The sequence below is a fragment of the Panicum hallii genome, chromosome 4 (genome assembly GCF_002211085.1).
Source record: "Panicum hallii strain FIL2 chromosome 4, PHallii_v3.1, whole genome shotgun sequence".
Classification (NCBI taxonomy): Eukaryota; Viridiplantae; Streptophyta; class Magnoliopsida; order Poales; family Poaceae; genus Panicum; species Panicum hallii.
In genome coordinates, this window is record NC_038045.1 from 14,635,710 (window position 1) to 14,655,827 (window position 20,118).

A 20,118-nucleotide genomic window follows, 5' to 3' on the forward strand; every position below is an offset into this window, starting at 1 on the left:
CCATTGATTATTGTTTCCATAACCCTAGGACATCCTTACCTATATATCTTGTACATGTGCTTTGCACCCTAATCAATAAATTATCCTGAGCCATACTTGCTTTCAGATATAGCTGCAATTGCTTGCCTTGTATACTTGGTTAGCTTCCATGTATACCAAGCCCATTGGCTATATATACAAATGATCACCCCAACCCCCCACATTAGGGTGAGAGGTGTTTCCTCATTCTCTACTCTTATACACACCGTCAGTTCACCAAAGATTGAAATAATAGTTTTCCAGCTCAAAAGAAAAGAGGGAAAAAATAAAATAGTTCCTTTACAGTATGAATTGAAAAGGCTTTTCCTTTGATTTGAAACAATCAAATAACCGCTGATGAAGCTTACATTGTTTATACTATGATCAAAGAACATGTATGACCATTGTACTGCAAGGTTCATCCCCCTGTTGTACAACAACTGATACCACTTACACAGGTACAATTAGAACGGCTGGCTATGCACTATGGTTTTTTCATTTGCTATATTGAATTTCGGGAGTAAAGAATATGTGGCTTGACAAGAAGAACAGCTAGACTGTTACCAAAGATGGAACCTAATTTAACGGGTCATGTCACCACATAACATCAGCATCACAGCGCAGGGTACTGGCAATCATTACAGATGCAAACATTCGGTTAGAAATGATTCGGCGACTTATTGGGTCAGCACCTCAATATGGGCTATCCATCTTCTGGTTAGCTCCTCTATATTTCTTCAATGTATTATTATTCTTCCTCTCTTGCTGCTCCAGGCTTTTTGCCTCTAACAACCTTGCTGGCAGGAAAATGCAACCTTGCATAAAGCGGCCTTGGTGCCCTAACTGTCCTGTCAAAGCCCCTCACACACACAAATCCTGCACGCATTTTAAGGCAGAAGGCAATTAAGCATAAGCAAGTTCTAGATGATAAAACAAATTTTGTAGTTGCTAAACATTAACCTTGCCCAATTGCCTTAAGACCTGTTAGTTTTGCAGAAAAGATATGGCAAGAATACACTATATACATAATAGATGAATAATGAATGCAATTTACAAAAATGTATTCCCCTGTTCCTTAAACTAAGCAGGATAAAAAAGAACCCAAAAGGTACCATATTCTCTGTTAGCGATAATCTTTACTAGTAGTGCAGTAGTACATGTAAGTTACTTAGCATGTATTTGGCTCAGAAGTTCAAGTGGGTTGGATTGGGTTGAACCCATTTTTCTAGGTGTTTGGTTTGGAGACGAAATGGGTTGGGTCCATCCCAGTAGATCCGGGTTCATTTGATCCCTCCAAAATGAGGGGACGAAGCGAACCCACTTCCCACCCGTCACGGTCCGTCTCTCTCCATCCCACACGCAGTCTGCAGCACCCTGGAGCAGGGACCGACGGCTCGATGGAACCGGAGCAGGGCAAGTGCAGCGCGGCAAGGGCAATCCGGCAGTGCGGTAGGACCGGCGGCGCAGCGGAGCAGGGACCGGCGGTGGCCGGCAGCAGGGCAAGGGCAAGCCGCGCGGGGCCGGGACCAGCGGCGGCCACCGGCGCGGCAAGGGTGACCCGTGGCAAGGTGAGTGGCAGCCGGGGCGCCGCCGAGCGTGGGGTAAGGACCGGCGGCGCAGCGGGGCAGAGACCGGCGGTGGCCGACGGTGCGGCAAGGGTGAGCCGCTGTGGGGCGAGGGGCAACCGGGATGAGCCGTGGCCGGCGGCGGAGCAGGGGGCGAGCAGCAGCTGGGGTCAGCCGCGGCAGGCGGCGCCGCGGGGGAGCGAAGTCGGGGCGAGACGCAGCCGGCGGCGGAGCAGGGGGCAAGCAGCAGCCGGGGTGAACCGCGGCCGGCGGCGCGACTCAGGCAGAGGAGCTTTGGGATCGGGCAGAGTAGGGACTAGGGAGCGATGCGAGTGGAGTCATGAGGAAGGAGATAAGGCCCAAAAAAAATAAAATGAGAATGACAGGTAGGGCCCACGGTTTATTGTTGCTAACAGTGTCAAATTGGCATTCATCCCGTTCCTATAAATCCCTACAACCAAACAAAAAATTAGGTTGGACCTAACCCTCAACCAAACACTAGATGGGTTGAACCCAACCTAAAAAATAGGAATGGACCCAACCCATCCCACTCGGTCCCCAAACCGAACACATGCTTAGGGTCCAAGTCTAGTCAAGTCTAGTCTCTGCCTTAGGATCCAAGTCTTTGCCTTAGGGACCAAGTTGAGTCAAGTCAAATCTTTGCCTTGGCATGTAAACCACTGTGGCTGTGTGGTAGTGTATATCTAGTGCTATTAATAGAGAGGTGAGGGCCTAGCTCCCTCAAGAGTTCAAGCAGCACCAAAGGAGAGTGGTCTGGTTGTTCTCTTCACAGGAGGAGTGTGTGACTGCTAGCAGGTTGCTGTAAAGGACTGCCAGGGCTGTAGAGTAGGAGTTGCCATAGCCGGATGCTTACAAGCTGACTGGAGGCAACTTTAGGTACTTACGGAGGAGCTGATCAAGTGGATCCGTTCCAAGTAGGATGCTGCAGCAATTAGTATTTCTGAGTGAAACTAGTGTGTTATCGTGTATCTTCGGTAGTGTGTTGTCCCAACATTCTTTTTCGCATATTTCTGTCATATTATATATTGGTACTTTTATATCAAGAAAGAGAAACCAGCACTAAGAAAATACAAAAAATAATAAACACCCCAGATTTATTTGGGAGTGAACCAAAATTAATGTAAACTGACATACTTTATGAGGGAAGAAGAGTTTGGCTGATCAGTTAAACATTAATTGATTCAGTTATTCCCTTGAGAGCCAAAAAATAAAATAAAGGCAGTTGTGTTCTCAAATTCGAAAGTGTCCCATATCCCGCAGATTGTTGCCTATACCTTGATCTTCCATTCAATAATGCTCGTTTCCATTAGTGTAATCCCTTTACAAAACTTTGTCCTTATTTGTCCGTAATATCCATTTGCCATGAGCTGGTTGCAACAATGGGGCAATCTCTCCCCCATACCTTATCTAAATTTACCCTTTCCTATGACATGTGAGCTTGGGTCGCACAATAGTGTTGACCACCACCACTCACAGCAGCAGCTGCCAGCCTACCCCCCTCCTGATGCTAAATTAATCTACATTTTCACTTAGCGGTCAGCCATTCACTCCTCTTCTTACATTCACTCCTCTTCTTACTCTACCCTTTTCCTCTCTCCCGCTAGCTACTGAGATGCCATACAATTTGAGCGACTTGTGGACATCAATGTCCTGAGAAACTAAGGCAGCAATGGGCACAGGTGAAGGAGATGATTGTTCTGTCCAATTATTATTACTTCTTTTGACCAAACTCCTTTTAGTTTTCCCAAAATTATGCAGCAAATCAAACAAATGAATTGAGAAAATTAGTACATAAGTCAAATATGAAAATAAAGTTCACAATCGATGTCAGAAGTGTCATGGTTGACGCTTGATAAAATCAAGGGAAAAAACATGAGTCTACAAATGAAAAAAAATCAAATCTTCTATTATGATCTATTAAGTCAACTATGAAACTAACTACCTTCAGCAGGTTTATACACGCCAAGAATAAAGCAATTGTTAGCAAGAAATGCATCAAGGAGGAAATAGTTCACAATCAATGTCATAATTGCCATGGTTGATGCTTGATAAAACTAAGGAAAACAACATGAATCAAAAATGAAACAATGAAAGCTTCCGTTAGTGATATCTTAAGTTTATGCAGACACATGTGCGAACATGGAAGGAAGGGGAGAGGAATAGAGAGAGGGTGAGGGAAAGGGCGGGAAGGAGAGCCTGCTGGCAGCAGCTTCTGTTTCTATCTATACACTGAAAAAGCAATGGTGATTGTTATTCGAAGTTGGGGCCATGGGGCCACGTGGGTGGTCAACTGGATGCAAGAGTGTGATCTTATGCGCAATGAGATCCATCATAATAATATGCCTCCTGCCAAAGAACAACTTGTCGAGACTAGTCGTACTAGTCTACCAAGACAAATAGTTGGACCAGTGGTGACTTGACTAGTTGACTTAATGACCTTAGTGGTACTATGATGCCTATCATTCAACAGTACTATCATGTTCATTAGAAAATGATGCTGGTACCAAAAAGACGACGTAGCACACAGCCAAGAAGCCCCCAATCCACGTACACTTCACGTTAATGTATAGGAGTCGACAGTAGATTTCGTCATTGTGTGCATACATAATCAAAGCAAGGAGATGAAGTTGTACCTCTCCAAAAGCATTGTTGTATCTCTTCAGTTGTTAAACCTATTGGAAAAAGGATGTAATATATAGTTAGTGCTTGGTGAACACAAAACAACAAAAATTTGCCCAACAAAGATTGCTGCATAAACCACAAAACAGTCCCATCCAACTGCAAATATTTTCTTGCTTCTGTATTCTGTCAGATTGTGGTCAGTTGATGGTTTAATCACGAACATAAAACTTGATTATTGCTGTATTTTTTTCTCCATTTTTAGGTTGTATGGTTCAATGTTACAGAATCCCTTAACCAGAAGTAAGGAACAAACTTTGGGGAAAATATAAAACGTTTATGTAAGATCCAAACTCTTGGTTATCATCAGGAGCAATACCTCTAAATATTGTAGGAACTGAGGTTCCAAAGTAAACAGTTCGTCTTGGGAGGTCCCATATCCAACTTCGTGGAACATCAATTGGATTTTGGCTTGAGTAATGATCAGCAAATACCTGCATAATGACATTCATACCACTGATAAATCTGATGGGCCAAGAGTTGGTTCTTCTACTGCAATAGCAAAAAAAAATTATTACATGTGGAAACTAATATTCACCTCATTAACTTGAAAATATGTCCCATTAAGTGGGAAGCTTCCTCTCATTGCTGTTCGGCATGGTATCTGCTAAATTTGATCAAAAAATGAACACTTTTGGTTTATCGATATAATAATATCCAACACCCAAAAATTAGAACTCAAGGAAACTTGCCAGAAGCGTTCCTCTGACTTTCTGAGCCTGCATTTCTCGTATACTGTTGCAACTAAAGCATGTTGAACTTCCACATAATCTACCAGTCTCTCCAGAGTTGCAAAATGTCTTGGGTGCATCGGTTGATTGTGCTGTTTCACCTGTTCAATGTTTAAACATTAGAAGAATGTAGACGAACTAAGGTTTCAAGCAAATGTCTTACCTGGGGTCCATATAGAAAGAAGATACGGGCAGGGATCATCTGGTTCCCTCTGTTCAAACTGCAAAGATACAAACAAAACTAAATTCGCAATAAATATTCAATACAGAAGCAGTGTTTAGTTGATATCTGCTGAGATCTTACTCCTTCCAGAAGTGGATGTGAATCCGGCAGTTCATAACTGCAAGTAGATGAAAGTAAACAAGTCAAAAAAAGCAGGTGTGAACCTCATCAGTGATACAGATAGTGCAATGATCGAAGGAACTAAGTTATTCTTAATGGCATTAAATTTTGTCAAGGCCAATGTCATACACTTGGTGTTCGGTCCTCAGGCGACTAACATTCTTGAGCTTTGGAGTTGGAATGGAAGCAACTTCAGGGGTAATGGCAACCAATGCCTTTGACATGTCAGCATCTTCAATCTCGATATTGTTTGCTTGCATATAATTCTTCAAGTTTTGTGTAAACTCCTCAATATTAAGATTAATGGTAGGAATTTCATCAGGATCTTCACAAAAGAAACCCTCTATTGCACCCTCCTTTGTTTCTGCATTTTCAGGTTCAGGTTCTGGGCTTGGTGGTTCCTCAATGATCGGCTGATGGTTACCAAAAACAGCATGCTTAGGATAATTTGCATTCCACTCAAGTTGGCCTACATTCCTTGAGTTTATGTACGCTTGGTGCAAAAACTCTACAACATTTGGATCTTCAGATGTAGCCAAACGCTTTTCTTCAGGTGCCGGAAGAGCAAGCCTAGCACTATATTTATACAGAGTGTTACCAATTGTCTCTACAAAGTATTAGATTGCATGCAAAATCACGAAACTGGCAAGACAAAAAAAACAATGTTTTGACTGCTCCAATTAGTGGAAATGGACATTTCAAAGCACAGAAAATGCAACAAGCCAACATATCTCTGAAGTTTTTGTTGAGCTCAAACTGGAGCAAAGTAAGGCTCACTGGCAATGTCACATTACTGTTTGATAGCTAGCTACAAGACATTCTAGATATGTTATGAATATAGGACACTGCAAAAATAGAGCAAATAACTTTTCTATAAAAGGAAGTTCACTCTCTTTGATTAGAGGTTACATCAGAGTGCATTGAGAGTCGTCTACAACAATATAATAACTTTCTTGATAGCTAAAAGATTATTTGGTATGTACACTGTGTCATGAGATTTGATAACTAAGTATATCAATTCACTTCAATAAATAATGAACATATGAAGTCTAAAATAACATCACTCAGCATGTCCATTAGCTGAAAAGCAAGGAGTTTACATCTCCAGAAATTACCTTGCAAATGCACTAGCAAAGTGCTTACATTCAGCTCTCATTGGACATGAATTACAATTCGGCTTACTTTTTGTGCAGAAAACCTAAATGTGGAGGAAAGTGAAAAAGTAAGTCAGTTCACAGTAAAATGGTCCATGTTGGATCACTAGATTTGTCTTTTCATGTTCATCACCTTTCCAAAAGTAATCATTTGGTAGTGAAGCTCATACCTGCGTAATGGAAGGTGTCAATGAATCTGGCCAGCTAAATATATTATCAAAGGTATTGATTGAATTAATCTTACAATTGAATTAATCTTACAATGTCCGTTGATCTAGCTTGCATAGTCGAGGCCAAAGGTATTTCTGTATGTGCTCCAGCATGGGATACCTTCAGCATATAAGATCAGACTTATGTCATGGCTGATCATATATCGATAAAGATCAACAGATAAAGATCAACAACAGAGAATAAAAGATACATACATTTCCAATAGGTGCAACTGAAGAGACTCTGGCAGGGGTTGAAGTGGAACCCATCCAAGCCTCACGCATATCCGACCAACATTTGTGTCCACCTGAATCAGCATACAGAGCTTCACAATAAGAAATATACTTGAAAAATCTTTAGGAGGTTGAGGGACAAAAAAACATACTGGAAAAGCCATATGATGTAGAGTCAGTAGACGAACGCACTCAACACTTTTGAGTCCAAGCCCTCTAATGCTTAGAAGGTAGTCCCTGGAAGAATTAAAAGAAATGTGTATGATAGACAAAAAAAAGGCAATAACACCTTGTTCAAATGAAATATTTAACTACTGTGATTATTACAAAGATGATGTGCATGAACTTTTCAGTTTTTCACTCTCCATTTTATAGTTCATATTGGGACATGACCACAAAAAGATTGCATTGACAACAAATTTTGGGAAGTTTACTGAATAAATTCTTTTTTATGATTCTAAACTCTTTAGTCAGTAAACTTGTTAGACAATTAAACTCTTCAGGTTTGTTCAAAGTGAAAAATGCATTAGTATCACAAAACTATATGCATACAAGGTGCCTTATAAGATTAGCAACTCAGTAATTCTTATAATTTTCTCAGTGTATTCCACTAAACTTACTTTGCTTTGTCCGGTTGAACGTCTCTTAGCCATTCAAGATCAATGCTTCCATGATCTGTCACCAATCGGTCCAGGAATTCCTGCACAGAAGATAGTCAAAACATTAAAATGGTTCAAGGGCAAATTAAAATATGGGTAGATGCTTGAATGACTAGAAGTTTTTGGAGAGCTTCCTTCTATCAGACTCACCTTTATCCGTTCTGCAAGCATGTTATTCATTCCTCTTTCTCTGATAGTTTCGGATATTTCTCGCACTTCTGCTTGTCTAACGGCCTCCCAATCAACAGTATCCCTTGCATTATGACTTCGTTGTTTATTCCCACCATTGGAAAGCACTTCTTTTCGTAAACTGTCCCAGTCATAGATTTTCTTTTTAGGTCGGCCCCGTACCTTCTTAGCCTTTGATCCATCTTGAGAAATTTCTGATGGCCCCTTTTGAGTATCACTGAACTTCTGTGTCGAGTCTGAAGCAACTCCTTGCAAGACCTCTGAATGAGAGTTCTGGTTTTCATGCAAGATTGAAGACTGATGCTTCTCATATGCTGTTGTCTGAACTCTAACACCATTATCATGTTGGCTGCATCCTGATTGAACTTGCTGTGTTGGGGTAGTGTACACCTCTTGAAGATTTGTATAGACATGCGATTCCATGAAAGGAGCTTCAGTTTTGTTCCTCACAGAATCGTTTCCACAGGAAGAGTGCTCCTTGGGAAATGGCACTTTCTCTGAACTATGTAACGGTTGGAAATTTTGTTTAATTATTGGTGATGAATCGCCTTGTTGTGAAGGGGCAGAAGGGCAAGTTCTCCTCTCTTGACTTAGTGGTGCATTTACACTGTACAAAGAATGGCTTGAGGAATCAGTTACTTTGGTTTTATTATTGTTGCCCATGGCAGAAACAGGTGGAAGATGATAAAGGCTAGCCTCAGATTGTGTCACACTGGAAGGATTCACTCTATCAGGGCCTGTGCAGAATGATTTATCTATATGGCTGAAGCATGACACACCTGTGAAATCAGACTCACCATTCTGAACAAAGGACATAGAAGTATGTAATGGCTGATATGATCTGTTTAGATCAAGCAACACACCCTTGTTCACACCTGAGACTGGAAGGAGATTAAGTCCATCATACTCTGATGATCCAGGCATGCCTTTTGGCTCTTGCATTGGCGGAAGCGCTGTATACTCAGTTGAGCTGCCAATCCCATTGGACATATTTCTCATGATATAGCCCTCTTCTGTGAAATTTTGCAATGAACTAGAACCTATTGGGTCAGTTCTGTGAAATAGGTAATCTGGGGAGTTTTGGGAAGAAACAGCAGAATTTTGTGAAGAAATAACATCCTCCAATGACCCAGCTTCAGCTTCTACCACACTTGAAAAGCCGGCTGCTCGAAGAACAGAACCTGATGGCCCATTTTCATGGGACTTCATATAAGAGACCTGGCATCCTACAGCAGCATGGTTTACTCCATATCCAGAAGAGCTTCCAATCAAGTCGTTACTATTACTTTCTTCATTATCTTCTGTAGTAACTAATGATTTAATGTCACTTATCTCTTCAATGAATAACTTCCCCTGCAACTTGATAGAATCACCAAAAAGTCCAGAACAACTATCCTTCTGTTCAGGTGTGTGAGACATCTCAGCCACAGGTTTTTCAGGGACTTCTGTCTTTGCAGGAAATTTGGCAGCAACTGCCATGAAAGCAGAACTGAAAATAGAAAAAGACGTAAATTGGTATATGGATACGCTAACTTGCACACTGTATTCTTACTTCAACTAGGCTAGAAGTTTATATTTCACCTAGAAAGATGATCCGAAACATTCTGGGTAAGAAATACACCCACAACTGAGTCCACGACTGATCCTTTCCATCGAGAGAAACGCCTGTCCCCTGTAAATAAATTAGATTATAGAAAAAAATTAAGTTTTGTTGTGGAAACCAAAACACATTGTGATTCACATCTTATGAATTATTACAGTGTCCCATGTTACATTGTAAACCACTGTTCAAATGAACTCCCATATGATCCCATTGATCACAAACCACAGATGATTTCTGCTTTTCAGGGTCTACCAATGCAATTGTGATTATCAATTTTGTATAACCAGACAATTTAGTGGCAAACCTGATAGTATGATTTTCATAGGAGCAAACTGAATATTTGCAGAGTATAGATCAATGACTAAAAAAGGGCTGACTGAACACACCCATGAAAACAAAAACTTTAGTGAGTAGTATTAAATATAGAAAAAAATGCTAGAAATATAAGATTCAAATGGTTTCCATACCCTGAACTAGATGCATACGAGCAATGAATGAATCAACCCGTCCTTTGAACACTCTTCTTTCTTCATCAAGCCATTTCTCTTTATCCTTGTCTAACCCTTCAGCACCATCACCCATACCTGGTCCCATCAATAAGTTCCACATCATAGTGGTGACCGGATCAATGTTCACTTTGGCCCGAGAACGGCTTTTCTTTGCCTTCCCCTCAAATGCAACCAGTGCACCAAATTCACCTTCATATGGGACAAGAGCATTTTGGGGTATGTCTGCCACAATCTCGTCTGCTCTGTTTATGCTTAAGAGCTTAATCTTTTGAATTATTCCATCTAAAGGATCAACCGTCGGTGCTGTAGCTTGAGGAATGATTCCTCCATAAGTAGCCTTGGTGGTTATGCCACTATGCTTATCATGGTCAGAGCTTTTCGACTCCATAGTTGCCATCCTAGGAGTAATTCCAGTGGAAGGTTCAGAAGCATATGCAATCCCATTAGTTTTTAAGGAGTCAGTGCATGCACCTTTTGGCGATGTAGTTTTTGCACGACCAACATTTTGTTTTCCTTTAGTGCCTTTTTCCTTTGGTTCCCCATTGGGCTTTGCTTCTTTCCTTGGGCGGCCCCTTTTTCTTGGCTTCTCAGTGGAGTTTTCTTCTGCAGTCGATCTAGGTGGGTCCAGATGGCAGTTCCCACTTCTAGTTGACTGGCTTGTAGGTTGAGAAAGGGCCCTCACAACTTCATCACTAGTAGTTCTGATGTGCCCATCAGTAGCAGCAGCAATGCAGTACTTATGAGCCTCTTGACTGGAAGTGTTGTGTATTTCAGACAACAAGATTGGCTCCTTAGCCATGACGTTTTCAAAGGATTGATGCTGATGAATAGCATTACTCTGAATATAGCTTTCTATGGATGGGTTCACTACACTGCTAGACAATTGTGTGTACCCTGCTGTTAAGTATCCAGAGCATTTATCTGGTAAAGCAAAATTGTTGCTACAGTGATCCTGCATAGATGTGATTTCCCAAGGCTGAATTTGATGCATTCCATTCCTCAGAATATTGCTTTCTCCCAGAGGGCTCACTGTACTTCCAGGCAATGGTATGTTCTGCGCACTGAAGCTTCTGAACTGTTTATCAGGTAAAGCAATAAACTCTTCACCAACGATATTTTGCACAGCAGGTTCAACTTGTTGCTGGACCATGTTGTGTCCTGACGCCCCAAAGTCAATAATTTTTTGGGAAGCTCGTGATTTCTCAAGGACCATCAACTTTTGTATGTCAGCCAAGGTACAAATTCCAGGATTTACAGATGAAATTTTATTTGTATTCCGACTATCTGAAAATGTCGATGAGGAAGAAAAATTTTCTGTGGCTCTATTGAGGCGATTCCTGTGATTTTCTTGTCTCATTTTTTTGCGTGTTTCAGGATAATAAGATGTTTGAGAGCTAGTGGAATGGGGGTCATTACTACAGAACTGCCTTGCTCTATTTGAGTTGTCGAAATCAATTCCAAAAGAAATCTGATGACCACTGATAGCATTGTGTTCTCTTTTTTTACCCATTGCGAGAACATCTGAATAGTCTGGAGCATCATGAAAACCAAAAGCTGGCCCAGTTTGGTAGTTATCATTGGTAGCAAACTTCAAGTAATCATTCTTCACAGAAAATTCATTCAGATCTCCATTTGTCACGTCTCTTTCACTATGCTTGGGAGGTACAAGTGGACTTTCTGGGATTCTGTAACATTGGGCCATTTGTTTGATTACGACACCTTCTCCTACACAAGCTTCGGGATTGAAATTGCCCCTCATTGAGACCCTTTCGGTATGCTGAGAAGTGGCAGTCATACTTTCCGGCATTCTATAACCATGAAGCATCTGATAATTTCTAGGTGATTTGTCTGTACAAGCTTGAGTTGTGCATATGTACTGATCAAAATTGGCTGATGGGTGCTGCATATGATCTAATGATCTGGTGAGATGAGGGACACATCTAACTGGAAGACTAGAATGAGAATCCAGTAACTGATTTGTTTGGACTTTATCTCTTACACCAAACCGAAAAAATTGTCCAGAGCTATCCATTAGATTAGAATAATTGGTTGGCATCTGATTTACTATAGAATTGTTCAGATCAAAATTAACCCTTTTAGGCATGCTGTCTACCCGTAATTCTTGCAAATCAGCCATTGGATCAACTGAACAAATAGTGCTGCTGGTACCACTCCAATGGCATGCTACCTGGACATTACCTCTTTCAACTCCAGATATTGATGGTTGATTGTCCCCAGGACCAGTATGTATGTCCGTCGCTTGGGCTTGTGGTACAAGATCCAAATGCTTATGTTGGTCTCCTGCATCAAAGTTCAAGCATCTTTGAACTACTCCTGTTTCAGCTCTAGTATGTGTATCAGCGCTTCCTGATGGAGGTTGTTCGGTTGGTGTACTTAGTCCCTTCCTCCGGACATACTTTCTCTTCCCAGTAGGCTGATTCCCTTTTCCCTTGGGAGGCTTTGGAGTTTTAGGCTTCTGCAACTTTGCTGACTGTCCTTCTTTAATGACCTTTGGCCTATGTTTTTTCCTCTTAGGTTTTTGAACTGATTTTCCATTCATTTCAGTAACTTCAACTGCTCCAGCATCATCACTAACAGGTTGTGGGTTAGCAGATAACTTCTCAAATGTTACAGGGGGAGTAACTTCTCCGGTGCCCAGCTCAATGGAAGAATCCATCTGAAAGGGCAGAGAAGTTGAGAAACACAGATTGATACCATGAGGTACATGCACCCTTTGCTCCGGCCCCTCCTGCATATTTCCGAAACTTATGTCACCAGTCAAATTGTTATCCGCATGAGGTAAGTCGTATCATTCCGTCTCCGGTGGTGCAGGGTTAGATTAACCACAGCCCTATCAAGGCTCGCAGTCAACTTCACCTGAAAGTCATGAAGACGCAATACTGTTACAGATACTCAAAAGATCACAGTCTAACCACAATATTATGAAAACAGTACAATGAGCCGGTTGCACTCGTTACAAACATGAAACATCAATGCAAGAGACTTCAAATAATATCAATGTCCTTGGGTTTGATTAGCTTGCTGAGAATCTCTAACTGACCAGTGTTGACATGATCAGTTTGACAACATCTCAGTTCTTGAGTAATTGTCAGTAGGTACTGCCACCGGTTTCTTGAGACCTTTTTGAGATATGTATAAAATGTGGAGGGCAACTTTGTAGATGAGTATAGCTTTTATGTCATGTAGGTTATCAAGTAAAATACTTGTGCATAAAAATTGTGAACTATCGAACCCAGAGGTAAATATCAAAGTAAAGAAGATTTTCTCCACCAAAATCTAATTCTACATATCAAACAGAAAATTAACCGTGATACTTAACTACTTAACTCAAAATCCAAATTAGAAAATGGGATTGAATATTTTTCTCAAAATCAAAAGTCAAGAACCTAAATAGCCAAGCAAAAGAGAGGCATTGCCTAAGCTTCAAACCAGATGCAGTGTGCCTCAGCCAAAGGCAGGTAGTCAAAGCCTCAAAGATTCCTTGCCCACGAGAGTTGAAGGGAAAATGAAGCAAAGGACATCTTTGTTGTTGTTCATCAGAAATTTTTGGTGTGAATGTAACTTGAGTTTTGAATGGAAGCCATTTATCACATTCAGCAACATAGGCTAGCTTTAATTGATTTCATAAGTATGCAGGACATTTATGAGCTGTCAGAGCACAATCTGTCATTCTTTTCAATAATAGCAGACTAACTCTGTGATTTCTACAGAAAATATTTTGTCAGATAAATAGCCTACTTTATTACATACACAAAATATGTTGCACGCAAATTGAACAAAAGAAAGAAACCTTGAACAACGCTATCACATCAAACCAAATGTGCATATTGGTATTTAAAAGATACAGCAATACTGTACTAAACATACAATCAAATATGGTAAAAGATGTGAAGATCTTGTTCTTAACCAAAGGGCCAGTGCAATCTGCATTAATTCGAACAGTTAATGAGGGAATAGTAAAATAGGCAACCACATATTTACAATAAGTTGTTTTCCTAAATATATTTTATAATTCCTAAAACACACACACAATTGTTGCGAACATTGGTGCAGGATTAAAGATTTTATCAAAAGCTGCTGTAACCAGCCAAGCCCACTGCCCACACCATGTCAGCAGCGTGCATGGAGGATTCAGCTTTGGAAAGAAGCTTTATTTTTTTTCTATTTTTACAGCTCCCAACTCCAAAATATTGCAAGCTTGATGAGATGGAAGACCACAGACAACATCTCACGCAGCAAGCATATCATAGGACAATGACACATTAGAAATAGCACAGAACTCGAGCATTTGGTCACTTTACAAAAACTAAGAAATGCCATCTAGCTAGAGCAAAAATTTCAGGACATCCACACCATGCGCCACAGCTCTGCTTGACCAATGACTAAGAACACCTCAATACTCCAATCCAAACAACATAAACATCGCCAGCATCCTTTCGCGCGATTAAAAGAGTAATACGTCGAAATAAAGCCTAGACAACAGCATGACAGAGCTGCATTTGATAAGGAACCGGAGCTGAAGCCGCGGCTCGTCTCTAAAACCGAAACCTCCCCGCGCCCCTGTTCCCGCGCCTCTGAACCAATCCTACTCCCGAGCTTGGCGATCCGAGCCCAAATTATACCCCAGGCGGACAAAAACCCAACAGAAACGCGATTCAACCTCCTAAACCCCACCCGAACGAACCAAAACCCATCCAAGGACCCAGAAAAGAAATAGGGAAAACGGGACCGGCCCCCTCCCACCTCCACAGGCGAAATTACCCGCACGGTTCCCCGCGCCAGGAGCCCAGGACCCACATTTCAGCACGCCAGAGAGAAGAACACGAGCGCGGGCCAGACCCATATCCTCCACAAGCTCACCTCGCCGGCGGAGCAGATCGGGCGCGTCCCCCCCGCGTCGCGCGGTCCTCCCCCGATCTTCGGAGAACCCGATGCGGCGAACAGCCACGGAAGGAACAGGGCCTCTCCCCCTACGAGCTCCTCGGCCGCGGAAAACCGCCGCGGCCCCGCCGCCCCCCGCTCCCTCCTCTCCCCGCCCGCACCGCCCGCCGGAGGCGCGCGGAGGAGCGTAGGAAAGCGAGACGGACAGAGAGAGAGAGAGAGAGAGAGAGAGGAGGGGCGAGGAGGTTGGGTCGCTGCGACTTTGTGTGAGAGACACCACAGTCTAGTCTAGAGAGAGAAGAGAGGAAGGAGAGAGAGAGTGGGGTTACTAGTTGCGGTACGAGATGTACCAGTAGAAGCCCTCACTGCCGAGTGGGGCCCCTCCCGTACAGTCTGCAGCCTGCCGTGTGCCCCCCGCACCAGTGGGAGCCCTCACTGCCGGGCGCGTGCGGGCGACGGGGGTTCACCGCGAGGGGCTGGCCGCAACCGCGGCCAGGCGCGGGGGGCTACTAGCCGGCACGTTTTTTTTCCTTCCTTTCCCTTGCGATGAGAAGGGGCCCACCAGGCGGAAGCGGAAACCGCGTGCGGTTCGGCGGGCTGGCGCTGGCGGGAGGCGGCGCCACCACCTGTCGCCTCGCGCGGCCGCTTTATTCGCCTGCCCGATTCGCCGGCTCCGTCCGTTAAGGCCTTCCGCTTCCGCGCTCCGCCTTGCGGCTGGCAAGGAGATGAGGGAGGGTCAGCTCCGCTCGGGATGCATCCCAGGCATAATAATCTTCTGGAAGAACTGAAGAACCGGAGGCCACAGGAGCGGAGGCCAGGGAGAATGGGGCGGAGGTGGATTCACCTGAGCGGAGGCGAGTTCTTCGGCTCGGGAGATCGGCAACCGGCGGCGGCGTTCTCCCGCTCGCGAAGAAACAGGGAGATGTCGACTGCGAGACGGGGGACGGGTCTACGGTCTACCACCTTTGTTTCTCTCTCTAGCCCCCACCCCCTCCCCCCTCCCTGCAAGTCACATGACGAAAAAGAGAGAGATTGAAGATATTTGCATCAGATATTAGGGTTACAGGAACAAGAAATAGAGGAAAAGGGAAAGGGATATGAGGAATGAAAGGCAAACTTGCCTGTGCGCAAGAGGGAACTGATAAATCAGCACTGCAAAAACCAAAACGGGAGAGGGAGAGGGGGGATTAGCTCCTTCCATCGATGAACACGAGACATTGAAGAAGAGGGAAAGGCACCAAAGAGGAGGAGAAGACGAACCTGTTGGAGCGGAGAGGAGCGAGCGACGGGGTGGCGACCGGGTCTCCTGCTCTGCTCGTGGTGGGGTTTCTCTCTCTACCTCTCCCGTTAATTCCTTGGGGATTTCCTCCCGGTGGAAGGACCCGCGGCGGGTTTTACAGCACACACTGTGCTTGCTTGGCGTGACGCTGCGGCTAGGACTCGGCTGAAAGATGGATTCCGAATCTCCCGCCTTTAGTTAGGAAAAAAGACAGGGAGGAGAGGATGCAATGCGGCGATTGCACTGCAACATCGATTCGAGGATCGAGCCACCATGGGGCCCGCCACTGGCGGTTTAACTGCCATAAGGCGACTCACGGATGTCCTTTCAACCGCAACTACCTTCCTGTCTCTATTTCAGCTCGAGCTGCTAATATTTAAAAGTATAAAAGAGTCCACTTTACCCACTCCGATATTAATTCGATTTTATTTGTAGAAATATCTCTGATATTATTTTGACTATGTATTTCTAAAATATCAAAACTACCATAAATCTTTCAACATAAATTGTACTGCTCGAACTTATAATATTATAAAAACAAATGTAGCATTTATATTTTTTGTGAATATACATCCTACTGAATAAATATTCTTCTTTGTACATATGTTCAAACAAAACAAATAGGAAAAACAGCTAAGTAATAACAAATATGTTCTTATATCTTCTCCTCTCTAGCTTTTTGCAAATGCTGTTGTATAAACTCTAATTTATATCTACTTTCAGCAACATTTTAGCAAATGATTCATCACCGTTTTATGGAAGAAAGCATGTTCCATAGCTTCCTCCAAGTGCATCTGCAACAAAAAGCATAATCATATATATTAAACTAAGCATGATTAAAAAATATTAAAGCTAATTAAGTATGGGTAAGCATCACCCCAAAGCACAAGCTAACGATAGTTACATAGAAAATTGAAATGGCGTAACAAAGTTGCAAATATCAAATTTAACTCAAATCAAAATAATACAATATTCATGCTTCACATTCTATTATTTTAAATCATAGTATTAACTTTTGAATGGCCAATAGAATTGGAAGTAAGACTTCCCGAAAAATAAATGGTTAGTGATAAAATATATAATATAATGATTAGTAAGGATTACCTAATGAATGATTTAGGTTACGATGTGTTAGGATTGGAGTATGATATGATGATTTAAGGCCTTGCATGGCCAATAAGGTGCTTATGGGCGCAAGGCATCATCAGTGCCTAACCAAAATAGGGGAGGAGGGAGAAGAGGGGCCATGGATAAGATATGAGGAGCAAAAGTTAAAATAGGAGGTGGTGCATCTCTCTTTCCACATTCCCAATCCTTGTTGGCTTCGGCATAATGACTAGCGTAGCTCTACAAACTAACTCTAACATGATCAGCAGCATAGGTCTGCCAATGCTCTATTGTGGTAGTGATCTAGAAGGAGGTGTCAACGAGGCTCCATTTGAGTAGAGTGAATAGGGTAATTCATTGCAATGGAGGCACTTGGGGCGGTGAGCTCGTTGTTGCTCGTATTGGTTACCGGGGACTAGACTCGAGATGTCAGTGTATGCTACATAGCAAGGAACGGCTTTTTATGACTTCTAGGTTGAGTTTTAGTAGGCTAGTTGGCTCATGTTTTGTGGTTATGATTCACTGTTGAGCTTTATTTTTTCTTCTGTAATTTATACGAGTTTCACGTTTAACTTGCGCCCCTTAGGCTAGCCAACGCGACATGATGTTTAGGTGCCATAGTCTCCACTCCACATCGAGCCTCCTCAAGGTTACCGCACCGTCTCACCGCAACATTTCACAATGGTGTGCCCCATTCCTGGCCAATGTTTCTACATTGTGTGTCTTCGACAGTCTCGCATCAAGTTCACACAATGATGCTACCACCTCTTTGCATGGACAAAAGAGGCACTTGAGTATGCGGGCTTTGGCGGTGCTCCTATTGGGTGGTGGTGCCAAGAACTGTGGTAGAATCAATTTGAATTACACCAACTCAAGTACGCGAGTCCACTCTTGAGAGCTCCAACGTGCTTCAAACGGTATAATCCTTTGGTCTGTCGGGTAACGTCCCAATAAACCACCGAATACAGGATCAAACAAGGTACCCCGCACGAAGGCGAGTCCAGAGATACAAATGCCATCATATTTTACATCACAGGCAGATATATTATATGAGCATTCAAAGGTGACATAAATTTTCCCAACTGAGGGAATTTATTACAGAACAACCGTAAGTTTCAAGTTATGCAGCGGAGTTTAAAGTACGGCATTGTACACGTCGTCAGTGCATATGTCATGCTAGCCCTGGCATGACTTCATTCGGAGGGGTCTGCGTTGGCCGGGGACGGGTCCCATTCCACGGACCAACCATCAGGCAGAGGGTAGGGCCACGGTACAGGCAGAGCTAAGTTGTCAGGAGGAATACCTGAACAAAAGTCACAAGGCAAGACTGAGTATTCTAATACTCAGCAAGGCTTACCCGGTTGTGGTATACTTAGCCATATAATTAGACTTATGAAGGCTTACACAGATTCTGGGTTTAGTTTTTAGCTGAAAAGCAACGAAAAGTAAATCCTTATTTTCAACTTTTACCTTTCAGATTCTAATTGATTATCCATTCTAGGTAAGCACCTATAATTAAGCAAGTATGGTAGAAATTTTAGCCAAACATCATCTTTGATAGTAACAAGGTTGCTCTTGTTACTCTATGTGGTAAAGGGATCAAGCAGTCTCAATCTTCGTGAGAAGCGGACGATTCTAAATCGAATTTAACCTTGCAAGGTAAATCTAACACACACGCTTGGAACATCCAAAGATCGTCCCGAAGCAACCGTTTGCCTTTCATTCCGACTCGTGGATCAGAGCCACCACAAGCGACTGTAGGACCATACGCACTTCCAAAGTGCAGGACGTACGTCTGTAGCGCGACTACATGACCGTACTCCTGGTTGCCCTTGCAACACGTATTCCTACACGTCGAATCGAGTAACAGGAAGAACCAAAATACGAGTGGTGGGAGCTATGTCCACTCCTCGAGCCGATTGGTTACTAGGCTTACCGCTTACCATATTTCGCGGCATGTGGCTAATACTTTCAAACGCTTAACCCACACTACCACACCCTGCGACCTTATCAATTTCAACAACATAGACGGGGTATCATCTCAACCATGATACCTCACAAAACTCCCGTCCGTCATCCTTATAGTGATAACAGGAATGTAAACATTACAACTCCTATATCGTGCGAGTGACAGGAAATCACCCGACTTCTACCGGTCCTATTAGCATAGCAGCTAGTCGGACTCAAGTTCTAGTGTTCAGTACATCGGTTCCTGGAATTATGCAACTAGGGTTCCAAGCAATTCCTAAGAACTTAATGCATAGAATTACATAAATAGATATAGATTGCAGTGTAATTAAAATAGTGGGTTATGTCCGGGGCTTGCCTTCTTGTGTAGGGTTGAGGGCAGTAGGGTCAAGATTTTCCGAACTTTGGTTCGGAGCTTCAGTTAGACCTTCGACGGTGCTCTCGGGGTCTTCAGGAACTTCTACGGCTTGATCCGCGATCAGCTCGTAGTCACCGTCGGCGAGAGTAGTCGGGTCTACATGATATGCAAAGATATAAAATTATGGAATGCACACTCTTTTATTTTATTTCATAGCAAAGTTGCAATTTAAAAAGTTAACATTTAAGATCTCATGAAACAAAAAAGGGTTTTAGCTTTGAATTATTATTCATATTTAACTTATGACTATAGCATTGAATTTTACTGAAAACAGAAATTAAAATGTTTAAAGTTTAGATTCAAATCCCAATTTGAATTCAAACCTTAGGTAAATAAAATTATAAAGTCTTAAAAGTTTAATCCTAGATTAATTACCTATTTATTAGATTATGACAAAAAGATCTAATTAATTAAGCTTTAATAGACATGCTTAACTACTCCTAGTATAATTCAAATTGAATTGTCAAAATTTAAAAGAACTCAAGCTACAAATTAAGAATAGGTTTGAAAATTCTATACCAGTTCATGCA

The 20,118-nt window shown here is 42.6% G+C and overlaps 1 protein-coding gene across 4 annotated transcripts; it reads right to left on the bottom strand.

Moving 5' to 3' along the window:
* Positions 1-326: 326 nt before the first annotated feature.
* Positions 327-15,810, bottom strand: LOC112889083 (protein ROS1-like). 4 transcript variants are annotated; one of them, XM_025955573.1, is made up of 18 exons: positions 15,661-15,810; positions 9,873-12,791; positions 9,384-9,474; positions 7,764-9,291; positions 7,575-7,654; positions 7,107-7,191; positions 6,937-7,028; positions 6,773-6,841; positions 6,645-6,681; positions 6,473-6,555; positions 5,487-5,933; positions 5,319-5,355; positions 5,178-5,235; positions 4,976-5,115; positions 4,822-4,887; positions 4,603-4,717; positions 4,238-4,276; positions 327-894 (listed from the first exon to the last, which is right to left on the bottom strand). In XM_025955573.1, exons 2-18 carry the CDS (start codon positions 12,667-12,669, stop codon positions 767-769), a joined length of 5,892 nt encoding a protein of 1,963 aa, XP_025811358.1. In that variant the 5' UTR covers positions 12,670-12,791; positions 15,661-15,810; the 3' UTR covers positions 327-766. The 4 variants fall into 4 exon arrangements, with proteins under 4 accessions (XP_025811358.1, XP_025811357.1, XP_025811356.1 ...); XM_025955572.1 differs by lacking the exon at positions 15,661-15,810 and adding an exon at positions 15,167-15,347; XM_025955571.1 differs by lacking the exon at positions 15,661-15,810 and adding an exon at positions 14,796-15,085.
* Positions 15,811-20,118: the final 4,308 nt, after the last annotated feature.